The following is a 21,763-nucleotide window of genomic DNA, read 5'->3' on the forward strand; positions in this document are numbered from 1 at the left end:
TGCTTGGAGGCACTGCTCCGAGCCGGCGTTAGAACCGTGCCCGAGCTGTACTAAGTATGGAGGCAAGGTAATTATTACACTGTTGGCAGTGAAATTACACTTGGAACTGTTTCGCAGAAGTCATTAGGGCCTCCCTAACTCTGGGGCCCTTCTACTCCAGGAACTCCAATTTCAAGGAAAAGCTCCCCTATGAAACTGAAAACGCGCTGATAAAAAGGAGAACCGCGACTGGACTGCAATTCCCAAAAGCCGTCGCGAGCCGTCAGCATCCGGGACACCGCCTGCAAGGATCCCTGGGTATTGTGGTCCTGTGCTTTGCCAGCAATCCTCTGCCGACGGTAAAATTCTAGCCGAACACAGGACCACAACTCCCAGCAATCCTTGGTGCCGTGTGGGGGGTCTTCACGTTCCCGTGGCGCGGCGCAGGCGCACTGGGCCCTCGGCGCGGACCGCGCAGACTGAATAATAAAAGGGGAGCGGCGAAGAGGCAGGAAGACAGGACCATGTCGAAGGGCCCCGGGCCCGGCGGCTCCGCAGCTTCCTCGGCGCCCCCGGCCGCTACCGCTCAGGTGCTGCAGGCACAGCCCGAGAAACCGCAGCACTACACGTACGTAGAGCCCCCTCCCGCCGCGCGCGCACGCCTGACGTCAGCGGCCAGCGTGAGTCACGCGCGCAGGGAGAGCGCGAGGCGGCCTCTTCCTCCCCCCTTTCCTCCTCCGGCCCGGCCCAGACCGGTTCCAACCTGCTGGGGCCGGTCCCAACTGCCTCCAACTGCCACCAACCTCTGGTCCTGACGTGGGGCGGGAAACTCGGCCCCAGCCGCCGAGTCGGGAAGGCGGGAGCTTGGGATGCGGTGTGCACACTCCTTAGGCCAGGCCTTCGAGGCCTAGTTCTTCCTCGGACCATAAAACCACAGTTCTAGGCACCTTGGGGGCAGCACGAAGTCCAAGACACGACCCAGACGAGTTCCGTAGGGGCCAGCCCTAGAACCACCTATGAAGGATGCTTAGCGTGAAGTCCTGTCAGGAGACTATGCAATGTGCACAGGAGGCTTTTTGTGCCCTAAGGCCTGTAGGTTGTCCACGCAGGGCCACCCGTGCTTGAATTCACTTAAAACAGTCGATTTAGATAAACATTCGAAGACGGAATCATGTTAGTGCGTGCCCATGACCATTCCCCTCGCAGGCTGTGCAGAGCCAGCCTGAGAGTCAAGGGACCCCGAGGGTGATGGGGGTCCGACTATGTCCCCCCAGGCCCGGCCGAAATGTGGCATTAGTGGGAGCCCCAGATGTTGACACTGCAAGAGTCCAGCAAGATGGAAAAACCTCTTCCTGGAAATCTTCATGTATCTACGTTTAGGTCGCTGTCTTTATTTCATTTCAAGCCACATTAAGCACTACCTAGAGCTAGGTGCTGTGAAAGAAAGAGGAATAAGAGGAGGTTCCTCCTTGTTATGCAGAATATTGGTTTCCACTTTTTCTGATACTCTGAGTGCCTCTCAGCCCCGTGGGCTCCTGAGTGATGTGCCTGTGTAGAAGGATCCCCAACTGCTGGAGGTTTTGGAACCTGGGAGGTTGAACAACCCTTAAGTTCAGTGTACCAAGAGCAGGAAGCATCCGTTGGAGTAGAAAGAACTAAAAGTAGACAGGAGGACCTCTTGCTTGTTACAGAGACGTTGGGAAACTTCTAGGACTGGGGCTCATAGGTTATAGGAGGTATATTGGTTTCTTTGTGGGATTCTCTGATGTTGGCTGAAATCATTTTAAGCTTCTTGACTGTAGTCTCATTCAGGTTAACTGTAATTTTTCTAATACGGCCATTGCTTTGCTGGTCCTTTCTTCCTGGAGTTCTTTCTGCAGTCCTTCCATTTGTTTTGGTGAGATGGTCTTCACCTCAGAGAATACTGAGGAGTTGAATGATGTGGTCACACAACAGTGTGGTCTGGATTTGCAAATCTGAAAACATGACATAATTGGAACTTCTTTATAACTTTGTTTGTTTGGATTATGGTTTCCAGTAAAATACCAAACACATTTTGAGTAATGAGAGTTTTGTTTTTAGCAGCCTGTATTTTTCTATGTCGTGTTGTCATTGAGTATACTATGGACTCTATTAGAAAGGCTTTCAGATCATTTTGGAATTGACAGATGAAACAAGTAAATGTCAATATCTGAGTCATTGTCCTCTTGATGCTCATTTGTTTAAAATCTGTCTTTCCATTCCCTGAGTAAGTACAGAGTACTCAGACTTGGCTCTTGAGGTGTCTTAGAACCTCCTTAAAATCCACAGAAGTAGATGAAATGCCCATACTTGATTATTAGATGATTGGAGACTGTAGGCATTCCTATATCTTTGTTTATACGTGTATGTGTTTTAAAAATCAGAAATAGAGATCAGTTGTCTTCATTGGTAGGTGTATGGGCATTCAGAAGCTGTGATGATTTGGAAAACTTCATCCCTTTGTCATCCCCCGTCTGAGGTGCAGAGAGTGTGAGGACACATATGATGTTACCAGTACACTTGGCAGCTCTGAATTATTATTTTTTTAAGAAACAGGGCCTGGCTGTATTGCCCAGGCTGGACTCCAACTCCTGGGTTCAAGGGATCCTCCACCTCAGCCTACCAAGTTGTTGCCTTTGGGAGTTAGGGGACAGGAGCATTTTGGTTTTGGTGTTGTGTTTATTTATTTATTTATTTTTCTTTTCTTTTTTTTTTTTTTTTTTGAGACTGAGTCTCGCTTTGTTGCCTAGGCTAGAGTGAGTGCCGTGGCGTCAGCCTAGCTCACAGCAACCTCAAACTCCTGGGCTCAAGCAATCCTCCTGCCTCAGCCTCCCAAGTAGCTGGGACTACAGGCATGCGCCGCCATGCCCGGCTATATTTATTTATTTTTGAGAACTCATTCTGTTGCCTGGGCTGATCCTCCCAATTAGCTGGGACTACAGGCGTGTGCCACCATGCCCGTCTAAGTTTTTTATTTTTTGTAGAGATATCTCCTTATGTTGTCCAGGCTGGCTTCCCAAAGTGCTGGGATTACAGGAATGAGCCACTGCACCTGGCCTGGAGCATTTTTATTTTAATTTCAATGTTTGCTATAAAATTTTGAGCTGCCTAGCAATTTTTCATTCTCTCTTGCAGCATGAATTTTCAGTATTGTTTCAATCTGAATATGGCCATATCTATTCCATTGATCTCACTGAATACAGAGATAGACCCCTTTTGAATATTGGTATTTTTTACCTGTCAAACTTTATTATACATTAACTAATTTTTTTTTTTGAGACAGAGTCTCACTTTGTTGCTCAGGCTAGAGTGAGTGCCGTGGCAGCAGCCTAGCTCACAGCAACCTCAAACTCCTGGGCTCAAGCAATCCTGCCTCAGCCTCCTGAGTAGCTGGGACTACAGGCATGCACCACCATGCCCAGCTAATTTTTTCTATATATTTTTAGCTGTCCAAGTAATTTTTTTTCTATTTTTAGTAGAGACGGAGTCTTGCTCTTGCTCAGGCTGGTCTCAAACTCCTGAGCTCAAACGATCCACCCGACTCGTCCTCCCAGAGTGCTAGGATTACAGGCGTGAGCCACCATGCCCAGCCTAACTAATTAATTTTGTGTATTTTTATACTTGATGTTATTTGAAATTAGTTGTTGAAAAAACCCAGAGAAATTTGTACGAAAGTTCTGTCTCATTGATCTTAATGGCAATCTTGGCAAACATGGTTGAATCCACCCAAAGCAAAAATGACCTTCCAGGTTTCCCTTTCTTGCCCTTTATTCTTGTGTCTCAGTGAAAGGCCTTAAAGTTTGAGCCCTCCTTTTCCTAAACCAAGAGGATTATTCATAACAGTTTGAAGGAAAATTATTTTGTTGGTATTTTTTTTTTTATAAACTCTTGAATAATCTTGCTTTAAAGGGAAACTTTGGAATAATCCTTTCAGCATACTGGTGTAGCAGGCACTTGTGCTACACTTAAGAATCCAGTCCTGGCCGGGCGCAGTGGCTCATGCACTCTGGGAGGCCGAGGCGGGTGGATTGCTAGAGGTCAGGAGTTCGAAACCAGCCTGAGCAAGAGCAAGACCCCGTCTCTACTATAAATAGAAAGAAATTAATTGGCCAACTAATATATATAGAAAAATTAGCCGGGCATGGTGGTGCTTGCCTGTAGTCCCAGCTACTCGGGAGGCTGAGGCAGAAGGATTGCTTGAGCCCAGGAGTTTGAGGTTGCTGTGAGCTAGGCTGACGCCATGGCACTCACTCTAGCCTGGGCAACGAAGTAAGACTCTGTCTCAAAAGAAAGAATCCAGTCCTTTTAGAAAACTGTTATGTCCGAATATCCTCTGTTGTATAGGAGCTCGGAGTATTTGATTAGCATTGAGTAAAATGATTCTGTATATTCATACTCTTCTAATATAAGAACTGTGGGCCGGGCGCGGTGGCTCAAGCCTGTAATCCTAGCACTCTGGGAGGCTGAGGCAGGCGGATTGCTCGAGGTCAGGAGTTCAAAACCAGCCTGAGCAAGAGCGAGACCCTGTCTCTACCACAAATAGAAAGAAATTAATTGGCCAACTAATATATAGAGAAAAAATTAGCTGGGCATGGTGGCACATGCCTGTAGTCCCAGCTACTCAGGAGGCTGAGGCAGGAGGATTGCTTGAGCCCAGGAGTTTGAGGTTGCTGTGAGCTAGGCTGCTGCCACGGCACTCACTCTAGCCTGGGCAATACAGCGAGACTCTGTCTCAAAAAAAAAAAAAAAAAAGAATTGTGTAACCTTCTTTTACTAGGTAATTTGTCTTTTCATTTGACAAAGAATGAATTTCATCCAGCTTTATAATAAGTCTTGTATATTACAAGAGTTATATAAAAACATTTAAGAATGGAAAGTTTTGTAGCAATTACAACTCAATATGTATCTACAAGTTTAGCTAACTTTTGTCTTTTTACTGTGTAACAACTATATTATTAAAAACGTATAGTTGAGGCAGGGCGTGGTGGCTCACGCCTGTAATCCTAGCACTCTGGGAGGCCGAGGTAGGTGGATTGCTCGAGGTCAGGAGTTCGAAACCAGCCTGAGTGAGACCCTGTCTCTACTAAAAATAGAAAGAAATTAATTGACCAACTAAAAATATATACACAAAAAATTAGCTGGGCGTGGTGGCGCATGCCTGTAGTCCCAGCTACTCGGGAGGCTGAGGCAGTAGGATCGCTTGAGCCCAGGAGATTGAGGTTGCTGTGAGCTAGGCTGATGCCATGGCACTCACTCTAGCCTGGGCAACAAAGTGAAACTCTGTCTCAAAAAAAAAAAAGTACAGTTGAAAGGTCACAAAAAACGACCATCTAAAATATCCACATTTCTGACCTTATTTTTTTGCCCTATAAGAGGAGGTATGCCTCAAAGACAGGTCATTTTTGCATTCCTTCAACAGTAGTAATTACAGTTGATTCTCAGACTTCTTAATGCCTTGGTGTTAAAGGAAAATGAAATTCTAGTTTAGTGTTTGTTGAAGTTTTCTGGCCACTGGGTGATGTCTAATAGGTAGACAGAGGATAAATGCTTTAGCCCCATCTATCCAGGCATCATTTTAATTTCAGACTCGTTTCCTGAGCATCATTAAACAAAGATATTGTAGCTGTACTTCCATAGAGAACTCTTTTGAAGCAATTTTGTTAGTTGTACATTATATATGTCATGAACTTCACTTGATTGCATTTGTTTGTGTTTTGAAAAATCCAAGAAATGAACATGTATTTAAGTCATTATTGCAAGTTGCAATAAAATTGTAAATATATCACTGGAGTGCAACTTATTGCACAACAGAAGTCACTGGAAGTGTTACTAAGCAACCTCAGTGAGAATAAGTTAAATTACCAATAAACATTTCTGGATTTTATTTACTTGTTTATCAAGTAGAACTAATTTCTTGCAGGACAAAAATTAAGGGTTTACTGTGGCCTTGAAGTAAACCCACAAAATCATCATTAATAAGTGTTAAGTGCCCATGCTAAGGGTAGACTCTTAAGCTTTTAACACCTAGTCGATATTTGCTATAATCTAAATTAATAAAACTAAAGTCGAGATTTGCTTAATGGTTAAGTTTTTTTGTTTTAATCCAGCTATGTTAGATACTAAAGAAGGCTTCCCCACAATCCATATGCATCTGCTTTGACTGGTGGTTTCTATCATCCTACAAAGACTGTGACTTATTGGTGAGGGCAGCTGGACAACTCTGAGAGCAACTTAGAGAAATCCATCTTGGGCACATTCTATAAAGGAGCTCCTTCTCTGGAAATAGCACCCCAGATAAGTGCACAAAAGCAAGACACCCTCGTGGACCTACACTTCCTCCCGCTCTCAACACCCTGATGCCTGAAGGTGAGGTCTCCTTCCTGTGTGTCTTAGAAGCCATGAGCACACTTAAGTAATTAGAGCCCTGCAACAGGCTGAGCAACACACATCTGCAGGCTTTCCTGCCAGACCTTTGCCTAAAGGTTATTGTTCTCATTAGGAGAGACTCTAGGTCAGAAGAGTGATGAAAGTAAGGTTGCATTTAAAGCTACATTACTTTAAATAGTGGACTGGTCTAGTGATTATTTTCCCAGACTGGGCAATATTTGCTTAATGATTAAGTTTTTTGTTTTGTTGTTGTTGTTGTTGTGTTTTTTTAATCCAGCTATGCTTGATACTAAAGGAGGTTTTCCCACTATCCATATGCATCTTCTATATTTTGAAATTGCAACTGTGGACAGTTATGGCTAATCCTAGTAGATTGTCTTCCCTTCTTTTAACATCTTGGATGAATTTGGGGCACACTAATGTGTTATGTGAAGATGGATGTGAATGTAAGTTTCTCTGCCATTCTTAGCCAATGTATAAAAATTACGTTAGCCTAATTGCTAAAAATGCCAAGAATTTGGGTTTAGTATCTTCTGGACAATGTAGCTTTCTTGTTTTCTTACCATATAGATGCTCTATAGATTCACCCCAGCCAGTCATCTTAAAAAACCTGCCTGGGCAACAGAGATAACTGTGGAGAAAGTTTGGGTAAAATCAGTGCATGGGATAACAGGTACAGTGTTTATTTTTGGGGTGATGAAATGTTCTGGAATTAGATAGTGATGATGGTTACATAACATGGTGAATATACTAAAAACTACCGAAATGTGTACTTGAAAGTGGTGAGTTTTTATGCTGTCTGAATTATATCTCACCTTTTTTAAAATATTAAAAAAAAAGAAAAACAGTGCAAATGAGTCCTTACTACGACAGAGAGGCCTTTGAGCACATGGCCTATTGCCAAGGCTCAGCAGCATCAGTTCAGTATGGGAAAGGCTGCGGTTTGCAAAACAACTTGGTGCCCTTCTCCCAGCTTTCTCAATGGCTTGGTCCCTATGTATCTAATCTATTCTAGGTGAATGCTGCCCCCATGTCATAAGTCTGTGGAAGTGCTTTTGAGATAAGTGTATGCTCAAAAGAAGTTTGAGACTCCTAGTTGTTGGCATTTATACTTTATAGATTATCTCTAACTTGACGGTCATTACAAGGAATAAGCAGATTTTTACCAAAGCCTTTATAAAAGGAATGGTATTTACTTCCTGGGGTGGGTGGGAGGCGGAAGAGAAGATGGCTGTCTTGCTAAAATGTACTAGAGTCCATTCTTCAGGTATTGTGGTGATTGTGTTAAGGTTCACATGGGCATTTCTTTAAGGACAGGCCATGTGTTTTAGGCATTTAAAATGATGTCAATGATTATAGTATATTAGTTCAAGTAATCACAACAAACTATTATATCTTTATAAAATCCCTCAACTTTCACCCCTTTTTTCTTTGCCAGTGTGTAGAATTTGACAGCAGTATCAAGAGCTGAGGAGGAGGAGAAGATGGAAAGGAGTCTAGCAACTTAAAAATCTCATAGCATTCTCTGTGAGGTGACCTTTTTTTCCTGTTGGTGGCTCAATTTATTTAGGAGATAAAGAAGATACTAAGGCCTGTGACAGTATCATCATGTCATATCTGAGCTTATTGAACTGTTTCCTCCCCTTATTCTTTATTTCACAGTTTGCTTTTCATGTTCATAAGTTGACTCATTTGTTTCCTGTTAGCATTTGAAACACCATATGGCCACCATAAGTCCTAACAAAATGACTTCTGATGAGGAGTGGGAAGGTCTGTGTCCCACCTTCCTATAAAATTTTGGCCTATTCATAAAACTACCCCCACTGAAGAGAGGTAGTTAGTTATGTTCTGTAAAGAAGAGGGTTGATTAAAACTTTTAGCATGATGTCTTATGACTTAAAAGATTTGAGTAGTAGTTTCTTTTTCCTTTTTCTCTTTTTTTTATTATTATGTTCATCTAGATGCAAAGTTTCTGTATCTAAGCTTTTATTAATTTTGGTAAGAACTTTTCTATATCTTTTTTATGTCACTTTTATTGTTAAGAGGTGCCAAGCATTTGGTGGCCTGCCACTTTAGGATTTATGTAAATCAGACCTATCTAAATATAAATTAGAGACTTATATTTCCTAATTATAAAGTAACATATATTACTATCCAAGTAAGAGTACTTTATAATGAATACATAAAATGTATATTAAATAACTAGTAGAGCATGTTAGAGTTAACATTTCTGTTTTTATTTTGGTACCTTATTTTAGTACCTTATCTTATGGTATTGTAATCATAGCCTGTCAAAAACTCTCTCTGGCACATTCTGAACAGCTTCTAGAGAGTCACTGGTGCTTATTTGCTACTACTCTTGTTTTCCCTTTATCTCAATTAAGAAAAGCTTAGTTAATAGGCAGCATGATGGTTAAGTGTACTGACTCCAGGGTCATACTACCTGGGTTTAAGGCCCAGCTTGGCCACTTACTAGTTGTGGGACCTTAGGCAAGTGACTTGCCTCTTTGTGTATCAGTTTCCTGAGACTAGCAATAGTACCTGTCTACACATCTGCGATTACTTCCTCAAAAAAAAAAAAAATAAAAAAAAAAATAGTACCTGTCTCACAGGGTTGTTATGAGGATTAAATAAGTTAACGTGTGTAAACTGCTTAAAGCAGTACCTGGCACTTAGTACAGTGTAAGTACTGTTCTTACCAATATTTGAGCAAGGCCCCAAGCCACTGCTTTCAGTTGCATTGCTACCTCCCTCAACAGCCTTAATCCAAATGCCTTCTTAGCTGCACCCATACTAAAATAGATTCTTCACTTCATAGGGTATGTGTGGGTCGGTGTTGCCTTCAGAGGACCCTCTTCTCTTCCACATCCACTCAGATCTTACTTTAGTATCCAGTCTTTGTAGAGCCTTTACCTAATTGCTGGAATCATACATGATGGATGTATATTCTAAACTGACCCACTGGTCGGGCGTGGTGGTTCACGTCTGTAATACTAGCACTCTGGGAGGCAGAGGTGGGAAGATCACTTGAGGTCAGGAGTTCAAGACCAGCCTCAGCAAGAGTGAGACCCCCCCCCCCATCTCTACTGAAAAAAGAAAGAAATGAGCTGGGCAACTAAAAATAGAAAAAAACCAGACGTGTGGTGCACACCTGTAGTCCCAGCTACTCGGGAGGCTGAGGCAGGAGGATCGCTTGAGCCTAGGAGTTTGAGGTTGCCATGAGCTAGGCTGACACCATAGCACTTTAGCCTGGGCAACAGAGTGAGACTCTGTCTCAAAAAATAAATGAATAGGCCGGGCGCGGTGGCTCACGCCTGTAATCCTAGCTCTTGGGAGGCCGAGGCGGGCGGATTGCTCAAGGTCAGGAGTTCAAAACCAGCCTGAGCAAGAGCGAGACCCCGTCTCTACTATAAACAGAAAGAAATTAATTGGCCAACTGATATATATATAAAAAAAATTAGCCGGGCATAGTGGCGCATGCCTGTAGTCCCAGCTACTCGGGAGGCTGAGGCAGAAGGATCACTCGAGCCCAGGAGTTTGAGGTTGCTGTGAGCTAGGCTGACGCCACGGCACTCACTCTAGCCTGGGCAACAAAGTGAGACTCTGTCTCAAAAAAAAAAAAAAAAAAAAAAAAAAAATGAATAAACTGACCCGCTCTTATAGGGCCAAATACTTTGTTATACAGAAAGCAGTGTGCAAAATAACATGTTAATTTAAATATACATACTAACATTCCAAAAATTGGAGGCTTTTCAGGCCACCTACATACAGAAAAACTTTGAATAAAGTCAAAGTATTCTCTAATTTGGGGAAAAATGAACCAGGGTTTTTAGTACTCCTCACATAATCCGCAGCATCAGTGACGTGAGTGACCCTCACATGAATTTTGTCTCCTTATTTGTCTCTAGCTTGCCAGAAGAAGCTCTAGGCTTCTTCTATCCATAGCTTCTATCCAAGGCTTCTTCTATCTAGGCTTCTTCTGGCAAGGAGACAATTAAGGCACCAGGGACACCCAGGATTAGTTGTATACCAATGTACCCTTTATGGCTCTTATTAGTTCTTAGGACCAGGATAGCTCACAGGTGAGCCCCAGTGAGTCCCGGTGAAAAGTGGGCTAAAATAGTAATAATTGTCAGTGAGAGGCTTCTCCGCTTTAAAGCACTAACTTGCTTGAGTGCCTGTAGCATTTGTATGTGGGTTCCTGTGTATGTCTGTGCAATAGGATAGTTTCATTCTATCTAGGGGCTTCATTGTATTTACTCCTTGGCTAAAGGTTCATACCTCAGAAATTCACTAGACACTGACTTTATTTGCCTAAATAATACTCTCTGAGTTTGCTTTTTCTACCAGAGAGAATATTCTAAATCAGGATCATTTCAGAAGATTTGGAAGCCAAGATTTGGAAGTGCTGTATCAGACTCATCTAAATATTTACTCATCACCAATTATAGCTTTATTTGGCCTTGTTTTTTTTATTATTATTTTTCTTTCAGTCATACTTAAGTTTGTGAGATCTGAATGGCCTTGTTTTTTTAAAAGCCATTTTTTATATTTTTTCTTTTTTTTTCACAGAATAAAACATTCTGAGTAAAAGCCATTTTTTAGTAACCCCCATTGGTGTGATTATTGTTACAAAGTTGTATGGTTTCTGGGTCTTGTTTGGTGTTATACAGAACATGTATGTATGTCCTTGTAAATACTGAACGTAGGACTGCTAGTAGTTTACCTAATAGCTTTTCAAAAATAAGGGAAGATTTTCAGCAGCTTATAAGAAATATATACATACTTGGATAAATAATTTAGAATTCTAATCTACTTGTATGCTCTTATAATATCTCTTTGAAATTAAAAAATATTTTATTCTTGGCAGGGCACGGTGGCTCATGCCTGTAATCCCAGCACTTTGGGAGGTCAAAGTGGGAGGCTTGAGTCAGAGACTACCCCAAGCAGGAGTGAGACCCCATCTCACTCTTTCACTTTCTATACCCTGTTTCTATAGAAAAATTAGCCAGGCATGGTGGTGCATACTACCAGCTACTTGGGAGGCTGAGGCAGGAGGATGCTTGAGCACAGGAGTTTGAGGCTGTAGTGAGCTATGATGATGCCACTGCACTCTAGCCTGAGTGACAGAGTGAGACCCTGTCTCAAAAAAACAAAACAAAAATATTCTCAAACTTAAAGTGAAGAATTGTTGATAAGCCATGAACTATGAGCTCTGTGACTAAATTTTGTTTTAGAAGATATCCATGGGGAAGAAAATAAGTAGCTGGTAGGGTCAATATTAATATGGAAAACAGTAGATTACTGATAAATATAATTTGAGCAATTGGCTACTACAGTATAATCTTCAACAATGACTGGGTTTGTTTACTTTTTTTTTTCTTTTCCTTTGGTGTTAGTTGCACAATCCTATCTTATGGTTAAATTTCAGAAAATAATGTTTAAGCAGAAAAAAATTAAAAGAGAAAAAAGAATGTTTAAGATTAGGGTCATTTCTCAGCGGGTTTGGTAGCTGCCTGTAATCCTAGCACTCCGGGAGGCCAAGGTGGGCAGATCACTCAAGGTCAGGAATTCGAACCAGCAAGAGCAAGACCCCGTCTCTAAAAATAGAAATAAATTAATTGGTTAACTAAAAATATAGAAAAAATTAGCCAGGCATGGCGGCACATGCCTGTAGTCCCAGCTATTCAGGAGGCTGAGACAGAAGGATTGCTTGAGCCCAGGAGTTTGAGGATGCTCTGAGCTAGGCTGATGCCATGGCACTCTAGCTCAGGCAACAGAGTGAGACTCTGCCTCAAAAAAAAAAAAAAGAAAAAAGATTAGAGCCATTTCTTGCATTTTAACATTCCTTTTCCACATTAAAGTTTGCATATATTTGTAGAAAAAGATGAAATTCAGTTTTATAAGACTATCTGTAATAAAGATGGACACTGGTGGTTTATTAAGGATACAGGCAAATCTATCAAGTTGGCATGACTGCTAGCTGCTGCACAAGTCTCGTGAGAAGAGACTGTTGACTGGCCCGGGAAAGCAGCAGGCTCCTCGGTAGCAGGTGCTTCCTCACTGACCCCTCCAGCTTAAAGCTCATGGCCTACGTCCTCCAGGCGAAGGGCATCCGGAGGGAGATGATTCTGTTGTTTCAGTCTGTGGCCCCTTTTGTTGGGCTCCAATCTTGCTGTTCACTGTGCGTTTGGGGATTCTCCAAGTGCTGTGCAGCTCCAGTGTTGCATTACCGTCTCTCTCCGTTGGTTTGTTGCAGTCCTCCAAAGGCCATCATTGCCTTGCCTGTTTGCCTCTATTCAAATCGATGGATGTGTCCAAATCAGATTTTACAGATCATAGACAGGACAACATTCAGACAGTCATTCACTTTACAAGAAGATGTACCACACAGTTTACTTTTTTTTTTTTTTTTGAGACAGTCTCACTTTGTTACCCAGGCTAGAGTGAGTGCCATGGCGTCAGCCTAGCTCACAGCAACCTCAGACTCCTGGGCTCAAGCGATTCTGCTGCCTCAGCCTACCGAGTAGCTGGGACTACAGGCGAGCACCACCATGCCCGGCTGATTTTTTCTATATATATTAGTTGGCCAATTAATTTCTTTCTATTTATAGTAGAGACGGGGTCTCGCTCTTGCTCAGGCTGGTTTCGAACTCCTGACCTTGAGCAATCCGCCCGCCTCGGCCTCCCAGAGTGCTAGGATTACAGGCGTGAGCCACCGCGCCCGGCCAGTTTACTTTTAACATAAGGGAACTCTCTGGCTCACTAGCAACACATACCTTTCCTTTATCTTTGGATCAGGATAGATTCCCTGTCAAGTTGCCATTAGTATCATGTATTTCTTTCCTAACGAGTTTTTGGTTTTGAATCCTAAATTAATTATAATTAAAGAAAAGGTAAGATAACCCCTAATGTCAGTAATAATAGATGGGTTTTTCCTTCCAGTTTTTCTTTCTGCATATAGTTTACCTAATTATAGTCAAGGTACATACTTTTATTTTTTCTCTTTCACTTAGTACATCTTTAGGTCATATCCAGCTTCTGCCAAATAGTCATCGTAATACCCTTTAGTTGTTGGACGAAACAGAAAAAGGAATTTAATACATCTGTAGTGGTCTCCACACGTTCCTAACAACAATTACAAAGGGAGTGTCAGCTGTCCACTGGTTGCTTTTCTACTCTGCTTATGAGGCTGAAGATCTCAATTTTAGTGTTCAGGTGAGGAACAGGCTGAGCAGACATTGTGGAAAGTAGTTACTGGTTTCCTAATTTCCTAGTTGCCAGGGGTATGTAAGTCAGAGGTTAGAGTTGCTTCTCCATGTTTTGCTGGGTTAGTGCAGAGCTGCTTTGTACCAGGCTTACACCGCTTGGGATGCTTTTTGCTTTTTTTTTTCCACTTCAGCACATGCCTTAGTGCCTGCTGTGGGCCAGGTCTCAGCAGGGGCACAGAGGTGAATAGACACAACTGTGTACAAAGCAGTTAGAATCAACTGCTGTAAGACTGTACCAGCTGTATTCACACAGTGCGGGGGAACATGGAGGAAGGGGCAGGTAGGGTTAGGGAACCCTCAGGGCAGAGAAGCCAAAAGGGTAATCTAGACACAGGAGACAGCATGATCAAGCGTGTGGAGATGTGAGTTGAAAGTGTGATGCATTGGGGCATACCAACCCTTTAGACCTGAGATCGGCGAACTAGGGCCTTGCATGCCAGATCCAGCCTCCTGCCTGCTTGTGTGTAGCCCATGAGCTAAGAATGGTTTTTATTTTTATTTTATTTTTTTCTAGTTTTTAGAAGCACGGTCTCACTTTCTTCCCCCGTCTTGAGTGCATTGGTGCAATCTTAACTCACTGTAGCCTCCAAATCTTACGCCTAAGCAATCTGCCCATCTCAGCCTTCCAAGTAACTAGGACTACAGGTGTGCCCTACCATGCCTGGCTAATTTTTCTTATTTTTTGTAGAGATGGGGTTTCACTGTATTGCCTGGGCTGTTCTCAAACTCCTGGCCTCAAGCGGTCCTCTTGCCTCGGCTTCCCAAACCCCTGGGAGTACAGGCATGAGCCACTGTGCCTGGCCTCAGTTTTTACTTTTTTTTTTTTTTTTTTTTTTGAGACAGAGTCTCGCTCTGTTGCCTGGGCTAGAGTGCTGTGGCATCAGCCTAGCTCACAGCAATCTCAGACTCCTGGGCTCAAGCAATCCTTCTGCCTCAGCCTCCCAAGTAGCTGGGACTACAGGCATGTGCCACCATGCCTGGCTGATTTTTTTCTACGTATTTTTAGTTGTCCAGCTAATTTCTTTCCATTTTTAGTAGAGACGGGGTCTGGCCCTTGCTCAAGCTGGTCTGGAACTCCTGAACTCAAATAATCCACCCGCCTCGGCCTCCCGGAGTGTTAGGATTACAGGCGTGGTCCACCACGCCCAGCCCAGTATTTACATTTTTTAATGGTTGAAAAAGAATATCTCGTGATATATGAAAACTGTATGAACTTGAAGGAGTCCATAAGTAAAGCTTTATTTGAACCTATGCTCATTTGTTTACATATCATCTGTGGCTACTTGTGTGCCACAGCTGCAGAGTTGATTAGTTGTCACAGAGACCATATGTGGCATTCAGTCACTTTGGGTTGCTGCTTGGTGCACTCCTCAGTGTTTCCTGTGCTGTGCGTATCTGCAGACCACAGCATTTTATTTATTCTTTATTACCAATGCATACCTCTCAAAATGGGAGGAAAAAGATGGACTTGGAATGTTGTACTTTTAAGGCACTGGAGTGTGGGTTATTTTATTGTTAAATTCGGTGGCAAAGCACCTAAGATTGCTGGACTGAAATCAGCCATCACCAGGCCAAGCACTCATCACAGTATCCCTAACTTATAGGAAAGCAACAGTTAGGAACATTAGAAAACTTAAAAGCGAATATTTATCACAGAATTTCTTCACAAAAATGAAAATGAGGCTACAACTGAAGTAAGTTTGAGAGGCTCATTTGTTAGTCAAGTAAGAAAAGCCATTTACTGATGCTGAGTTAATTAAATTGTGTTTGATTGCAGCAGCTGAAGAAGTGTGTCCAGAGAAAACAAATTTGTTTTGAGTGTTAGCCTTTCAGCAGGAACAGTTTCTCCAAATGTTGAGGACATTGGGAATAGCAGGAGTAGTCAATTTAAGAAGAAGGCAAATGATTTCATGTAGTCTCCTTGGCTCTTGATGAATCCACAGACGATACTGTTACTTTTAGTTTTTGCTTATTTATGAATCATGGAGTCAATGTCAGGTCTGAAGTGACTGAAGAATTAGCCTCTATGAGTAGTCAGCTTGGAACAACTACAGGTGAGAATATTTTCAAAAAAGTTAAAACACTAATTCAACACAACCCGAAGTGTTGTCGGCTAATATCTTTTACAGTTGATGGTAAAAATGTGTGTAGCAGAAAAAGATTTAATTGGACAAATTTACAAAGCTTGTGAAAATGTAAGGTGATCATTCGTTGCATTATTCATCAACAGGTACTTTGCAGAAAACATTTGAATTTATTATGTGTCATTGCACTATTAATGTTAGTGATGAATTTCACTCACTCATGTAGATTTAACTGACATCAATTCCATGAATTCTTGTCAGCTGAATATTCTTTTCTTCTTCTTCTTTTTTTTTTTTTTTTTGTGACACAGGGTCTTGTTCTGTTGCCCAGGGCTAGAGTGTAGTGGCGTGTTCATAGCTCACAGCAACGTCAAACTTCTGGGCTCAAGAGAATCCTCCTGCCTCAGCCTCCTGAGTGGCTGGGGACTACAGGCTTTTGCCACCACGCCCAGCTAATTTTTTCTATTTTTTTGTAGAGATGGAGGTTTCACTTTTGCTCTGGCTGGTCTCGAATTCCTGACCTCAGGCAATTTTCCCGTGTAGCCTCCCACACTGCAAGGATTACAGATGTGAGCCACCATACCTAGCCAAGATGCTGAATGTTCTGACATGCCCTTCCACACAGCAGTTTGGTGGCTTAGCAGTGGTAAAGTTTTCTTACAAGTTTTTGAGCTTAGGTCTGAGATTGAAATTTTTCTGAATGAGAAAAATTGCTCCCATCCACTATTATTGTGTGCTGAATGGCTTTAGAAATTAGCTGTTGCTACAGACTTAGTAATGTTTCTTAATGAATTCAACCTAAAATTACAAAGCAAAATAGCGCTTATGTAAACCCTATGCTGCAATAAAGTCATTTTGATGACCACTAATGTTTAAGTCATTATGTCCTGCTAAGCTGCCGCGTGTTTTTTCTCTGCTGTCAAAAGTGAAAACAAAGACAACTCTCCATTCCTACACACATTTACTGTGGATGCATTTTTTCCAAATGCAAACAGGTTCTAGGAGTGGTTTTGCATCATGATGTGAATGCAAAGGAAATTTCCACATTTCAAAAGCCATTTACTTACCTGTGCAACTGATTTTATACTAAACCTTCAATTGGAAGTGATTAAAAGAGAAGCATCAAGACTAATGGAATTCTATATATATCATCCAAAAGATGAATATGCTCAATTAAAATTGGTGGCTTGTGGCCAGGCATGGTGGTTCATGTCTGTAATCCCAGGGCTTTGGGAGGCTGAGGTGGGAAAATCACTTGGGGGCACGAGTTTGAGCTCAGCCTGGGCAACAGAGTGAGACCCTGTCTCTAAAAAAAAAAAAAAAAATATATATATATATATATATATTAGTAAAATCTTAGGCTTATGCAATGATAGCATTTTGTAGTACCTGCCTATGTGAAAAGACATTTTCAAAGATGAAATATGTAAAATAATCATTACAGAATCAGCATTAACAGGTGAACATTTGTAATCAATTTCGATGAAAGGGATTTCCCAACTTTGCAAAATGTTATTCCCCTAAGAAGAAATCCATTCTTATTGGTAGACCTGTATTACAAAAAAAGTCAATTTATACTTTTAATTTCACCAATAAAAGATTTGTAGAAATTTGTTTTCTTTCTTATACCTAATATTGTCACTTTTGCCTTGTGGCCCCAAAGTCTAAAATACTTACTATCTGGTTCTTTACAGGAAAAATTTTCTGACCCTTGCTTTAGAGTTTAGTTTGTTTGAAGGGAGGGGAGGAGGTCAGCATGAGGCCAAGCAATTCTGGAAGCAGCAGGAACTAGATACGGTTTAAAATGCTACTTTCTCTCCGTAGCGTCTAAACTTACTAGTTTTCTACTAGTCATTTCTAGTACTTTTGTTTATTCATTGTGGGTTCAAATTCTCACACTCCTCCCCAGAAGAGAGTGAAGCACCCAAACTGATACATTATTAAATGAGATAACTTGGGACAGAATTTAAATATTAGCTGGAAAATGAGCTGGTTGCAATTTAACATTTGATTTAACACCTCCTTAATTATGGATGATGTATTTTACCTAATTTATTGTTACTCGTTTGTTATCACTGTTGGTTTAGTGGGGCAAGTGATTGAATTTAGATTTCATGTAGCCTGACTTTTGCTGTTTATTAGAATTTTGGAAAATAAAGATAATCCAATAAATTGAAAATCAGTATTATTTGATTTTTTAAAAAGAGTGCATGCATTTATGTGATTTTATTAGTTTTTAAAGAGTATTAATAGTTTTGTCAAGCAATATGATATGTCATGACTATATCTATGTAAAAACACTGGGAGAAAATGTGCCAAAAGGCTAACTAACCATGGGTGGTGGGACAAAAGGCAATTTGCCTTTTTCTCCATTTTCCAAATTTTTTAAGTGGTCATGTTACTTTCATAATAACCTTTTACATTTATAAATAAGCCATCAATATAATAATTAACATGATGTCTTTTGGTTTAAAGTCAGCCCCCAGTGGGGCATACGTGAAGGTACTGCTTCTCAAAAGTGGAACTCTGACCGGTCACTGTGCCCCTCCTGGCTTTGCCGGCCCCTTGGTGCTCTGAGGTTTGGCTTTCTCTGACAGCTTTCACTTACTCAGGGCCCTAGTGGTTTCTTGACTCATTCTGTCCACCGTAGGTCACATAGGCCTCAAGTTAATTCTAGTTTGAAACTAGTCTGTGCTTACTGGCTTTTATCCTTGATTGTGGGTATCCTGGGAGATGGGGGTGTGGAGAATTCAGCTTTGTGTCCCTGCTTCCTCCCCATATCTTGAAAGGGGCAGGTGGCTGGTGAATCTTTCCTCCTTGCTTAGACCCAGACTTCCTAGATTTCCTGAGAGCAGATTGTCACTGAGCAGCAGGTCTCAGCCTTTTTAGTGTCTTAGATCTTGTTCTTTCAGACCTTTGAAATGGAAAAATGGATTAGAGCTTAACAGAGACACTTGTGCATTTCCACTGAAAACTTAGGTTTTGTTTCAATCCATGAAAAGTGGAAAAGAGTGATTTCTAAGTGGTTTTCTCCTGCGTTTGGGCGTTGCTTCCTTGTTAGCAGGAGCGGGGAGGGGAGAGGGAGAATGGGAAATTCTGAGCAAACATTTTGGCTCCTAGGTAAAGGATGGTACAGTCCCTTTAATGATTTAAACAAAAGGTTAGAATTCTCTCTCATCTGATTATAATCAGTTGAAGATGGGCTTTTGGCTCCTTTCCTCAAGAGGGGCTTTTCTGCTGGACAAGTCCAGCCATGTATACTAAGATACAAGTTACTGCGCTATAGTGCTTCTCACAGAGGAATAGGATTAGGATTCTGCCTCTCCATGCTCTGCCTAGTGGTGGCATCATGAACTTGTTGGTAGTGTTGCCTTGTGGTGTTGGTGGTGTGCCTTTTTGTCTTTTTTATTTCTTGATGTATTTCTTTGCTGATTTCATTTGGCAAACTTCGTTTTTCAACCCTGTTTTAGTCAAGGGACTATATTGGGTTCTTAGAAACTTGCCATCAAGAAATTTATAATCTAGTGATACAGAAAAATGTACACATTATTAATATGTCTAAAGAAAGTGCTGTAGGCCAGGCACGGTGGCTCACGCCTGTAATCTTAGCACTCTGGGAGGCCAAGGCAGGTGGATTGCTTGAGGTCAGGATTTCGAAACCAGCCTGAGCAAGAGCGAGACCCCATCTCTACTATAAAGAGAAAGAAATTAATTGGCCAACTAATATATAGAGAAAAAATTAGCCGGGCATGGTGGCGCATGTCTGTAGTCCCAGCTACTCGGGAGGCTGAGGCAGAAGGATTGCTTGAGCCCAGGAGTTTGAGGTTGCTGTGAGTTAGGCTGACGCCACAGCACTCACTCTAGCCTGGGCAACAAAGCAAGACTGTGTCTCAAAAAAAAAAGAAATTTATAATCTAGTAATACAGAAAAATGTACACATTATTAATATGTCTAAAGAAATGTCTAAAAGTGCTGTAGGCCAGGCATGGTGGCTCACGCCTGTAATCCTAGCACTCTGGGAGGCCTAGGCGGGAGGGTCACTTGAACTCAGGAGTTCGAAACCTTAGCAAGAGGGAGACCCGGTCTCTACTAAAAACAGAAAAAATTAGCCAGGCGTGGTGGTGCATGCCTGTGGTCCCAGCTACTTGGGTGGTTAAAGCAGGAGGATCTCTTGAGACTAGGAATCTGAGGTTGCCGTGAGCTAGGCTAATGCCACAGCACTCTAGCCAGCGCAATGGAGCAAGACTCTGTCTAAAAAAAAAGCAAGAGAAAAGAAAGTGCTATAAAAACTTAAGAGGACAAGGACAAGAAGATAGGTAACCAAGGGAGTCTTCATTCATAGAGCTGGCGGCGTCAAAGATTCATTACCACTGAATTCAGCCTTGAAGTATTTCTGCAGGTAAGGAAGGGGACATGAGCAAAGGCAGGAAAGTTAAAGGTCTGTTTGCAAGACATCAGGGACTCCAGTTTTACTGACTGGAATGGAGACGAATTGAGAGAAACAGTTTGGGAAAGTACCCTGTGCAGGATGTGTATGTAGGGCCTGGAACACCAGACTAAATAGTTGGTGTTTAGTCAGCAGCTGTTGGAGGAGGCTAAAGTCTTTTTTTTTTTTTTTTTTTTTTTGAGACAGAGTCTCACATTTTTTGTCCAGGCTAGAGTGAGTGCCGTGGCGTCAGCCTAGCTCACAGCAACCTCAAACTCCTAGGCTCGAGCGATCCTTCTGCCTCAGCCTCCCGAGTAGCTGGGACTACAGGCATGAGCCACCATGCCCGGCTAATTTTTTTTTATATATATATCAGTTGGCCAATTAATTTCTTTCTATTTATAGTAGAGACGGGGTCTCGCTCTTGCTCAGGCTGGTTTTGAACTCCTGACCTTGAGCAATCCGCCCGCCTCGGCCTCCCAAGAGCTAGGTTTTTTTTTTTTTTTTTAATTTTTAAAATATATAATCTTTTTTCTTTTCTTTTTTTTTTTTTTTTTTTTTTTCTTTTTCCAGCTCATGATGTAGGTGAAGAGGCTAAAGTCTTCTAAGAAAGTGAGAGTTAAATTTGGGCTCTAGGAAGAGTCATGAGTACTGTGTGCCTTAACCTGGACAGGGAGAGGCCAGAAGCAGGGAGACCAGTTGATGAAAATGTCCCGAGTCCCTGACCTGGGGTGGTGGCAGTGGGAATGGAAATGAAGAGGCTTAAAATGAGAGAATCTGTTGCCTCACTGTTCTTATCTGTGATATCCTTGTCAACCAGAGCCCCCGTGGAACCTCATCTACATGTGACACGTCTTCCCCAAGTAAGGCTTGCCAGGTCTAGCCCCTGCCCTCAGGGACCTCTTCTCCAAGAGGTACAGACTGTGCCCAGAGTCAGGGTGACCACGCCCTAGATTTCCTTCTGACTATCTCCTTGTGCTTTCACTAGGGCACTGGCACCAAGTTGACAAGTGTCACTCTTATCATTGCCAAGTTTAGCAAATAAAAACACAGGATGCCAGCCAGGTGTGGTGGCATGAGCCTTTGGTCCCAGTTACTTGGGAGGCTGAGGCAGGAGGATCACTTGAGGCCAGGTGTTGTTTGAGGCTACAGCACACCATGGTTGTGCCTATGAATAGCCACTGCACTCTAGTCTGGGCAACATAGTGAGACCCCCATCTGTAATAATGAAAAAAAAAAATACAGGATGCCAGTTAGATTGGAATTTCAGATAAGCAACAGATAATTTCTTTACGTATATCCCCTGTAATATTGGGGACATACTTACGCTAAATCATCAGCATTTATTTGGAATTCCAGTTTAACTGGGTATTCTGCACTTAAATCTGCCAGTGCTAACCAAGCCTCACTCTTCTCTGCACCTGAGTCTGGGCTCAGCTTCCTCATCTCAAGAAAATTCCTTTTCTCCCATTTTCTACCTGTTACCTCCTAAGTTTCCCAGTGGGTCCAAAGAGTCAGGAAGAGTATATACCTCCCAGGAGAGGGATTTGCCTACTAGTTTGGGGCATGGATGTCTAAACTTAGTGTCAGCGCCG

General features: G+C 42.1%; 1 protein-coding gene across 5 annotated transcripts in view; it reads left to right on the forward strand.

Annotated features, from left to right (window-relative positions):
• Positions 1-389: 389 nt before the first annotated feature.
• Positions 390-21,763, forward strand: part of UNK (unk zinc finger) — a 38,837-nt gene continuing 17,463 nt past the window's right edge. Inside the window, exons 1-5 of one of the 5 annotated variants that reach the window (XR_012913110.1) lie at positions 487-607; positions 6,108-6,366; positions 6,665-6,833; positions 6,958-7,060; positions 7,826-20,332. Coding sequence is in view for 1 of the 5 variants with exons in the window: in XM_012778839.3 (XP_012634293.1) it covers positions 504-607 (104 nt within the window). In the remaining 4 variants the exon portion in view is untranslated. Of the gene's footprint in view, positions 608-641; positions 1,360-6,107; positions 6,367-6,664; positions 6,834-6,957; positions 7,061-7,825; positions 20,333-21,763 lie in introns of those variants that run through there. The other 4 variants (XR_012913112.1, XR_012913111.1, XR_012913113.1 and 1 more) reach the window with 4 other exon arrangements.

The sequence above is a fragment of the Microcebus murinus genome, chromosome 18, assembly GCF_040939455.1.
Source record: "Microcebus murinus isolate Inina chromosome 18, M.murinus_Inina_mat1.0, whole genome shotgun sequence".
Taxonomy (NCBI): domain Eukaryota; kingdom Metazoa; phylum Chordata; class Mammalia; order Primates; family Cheirogaleidae; genus Microcebus; species Microcebus murinus.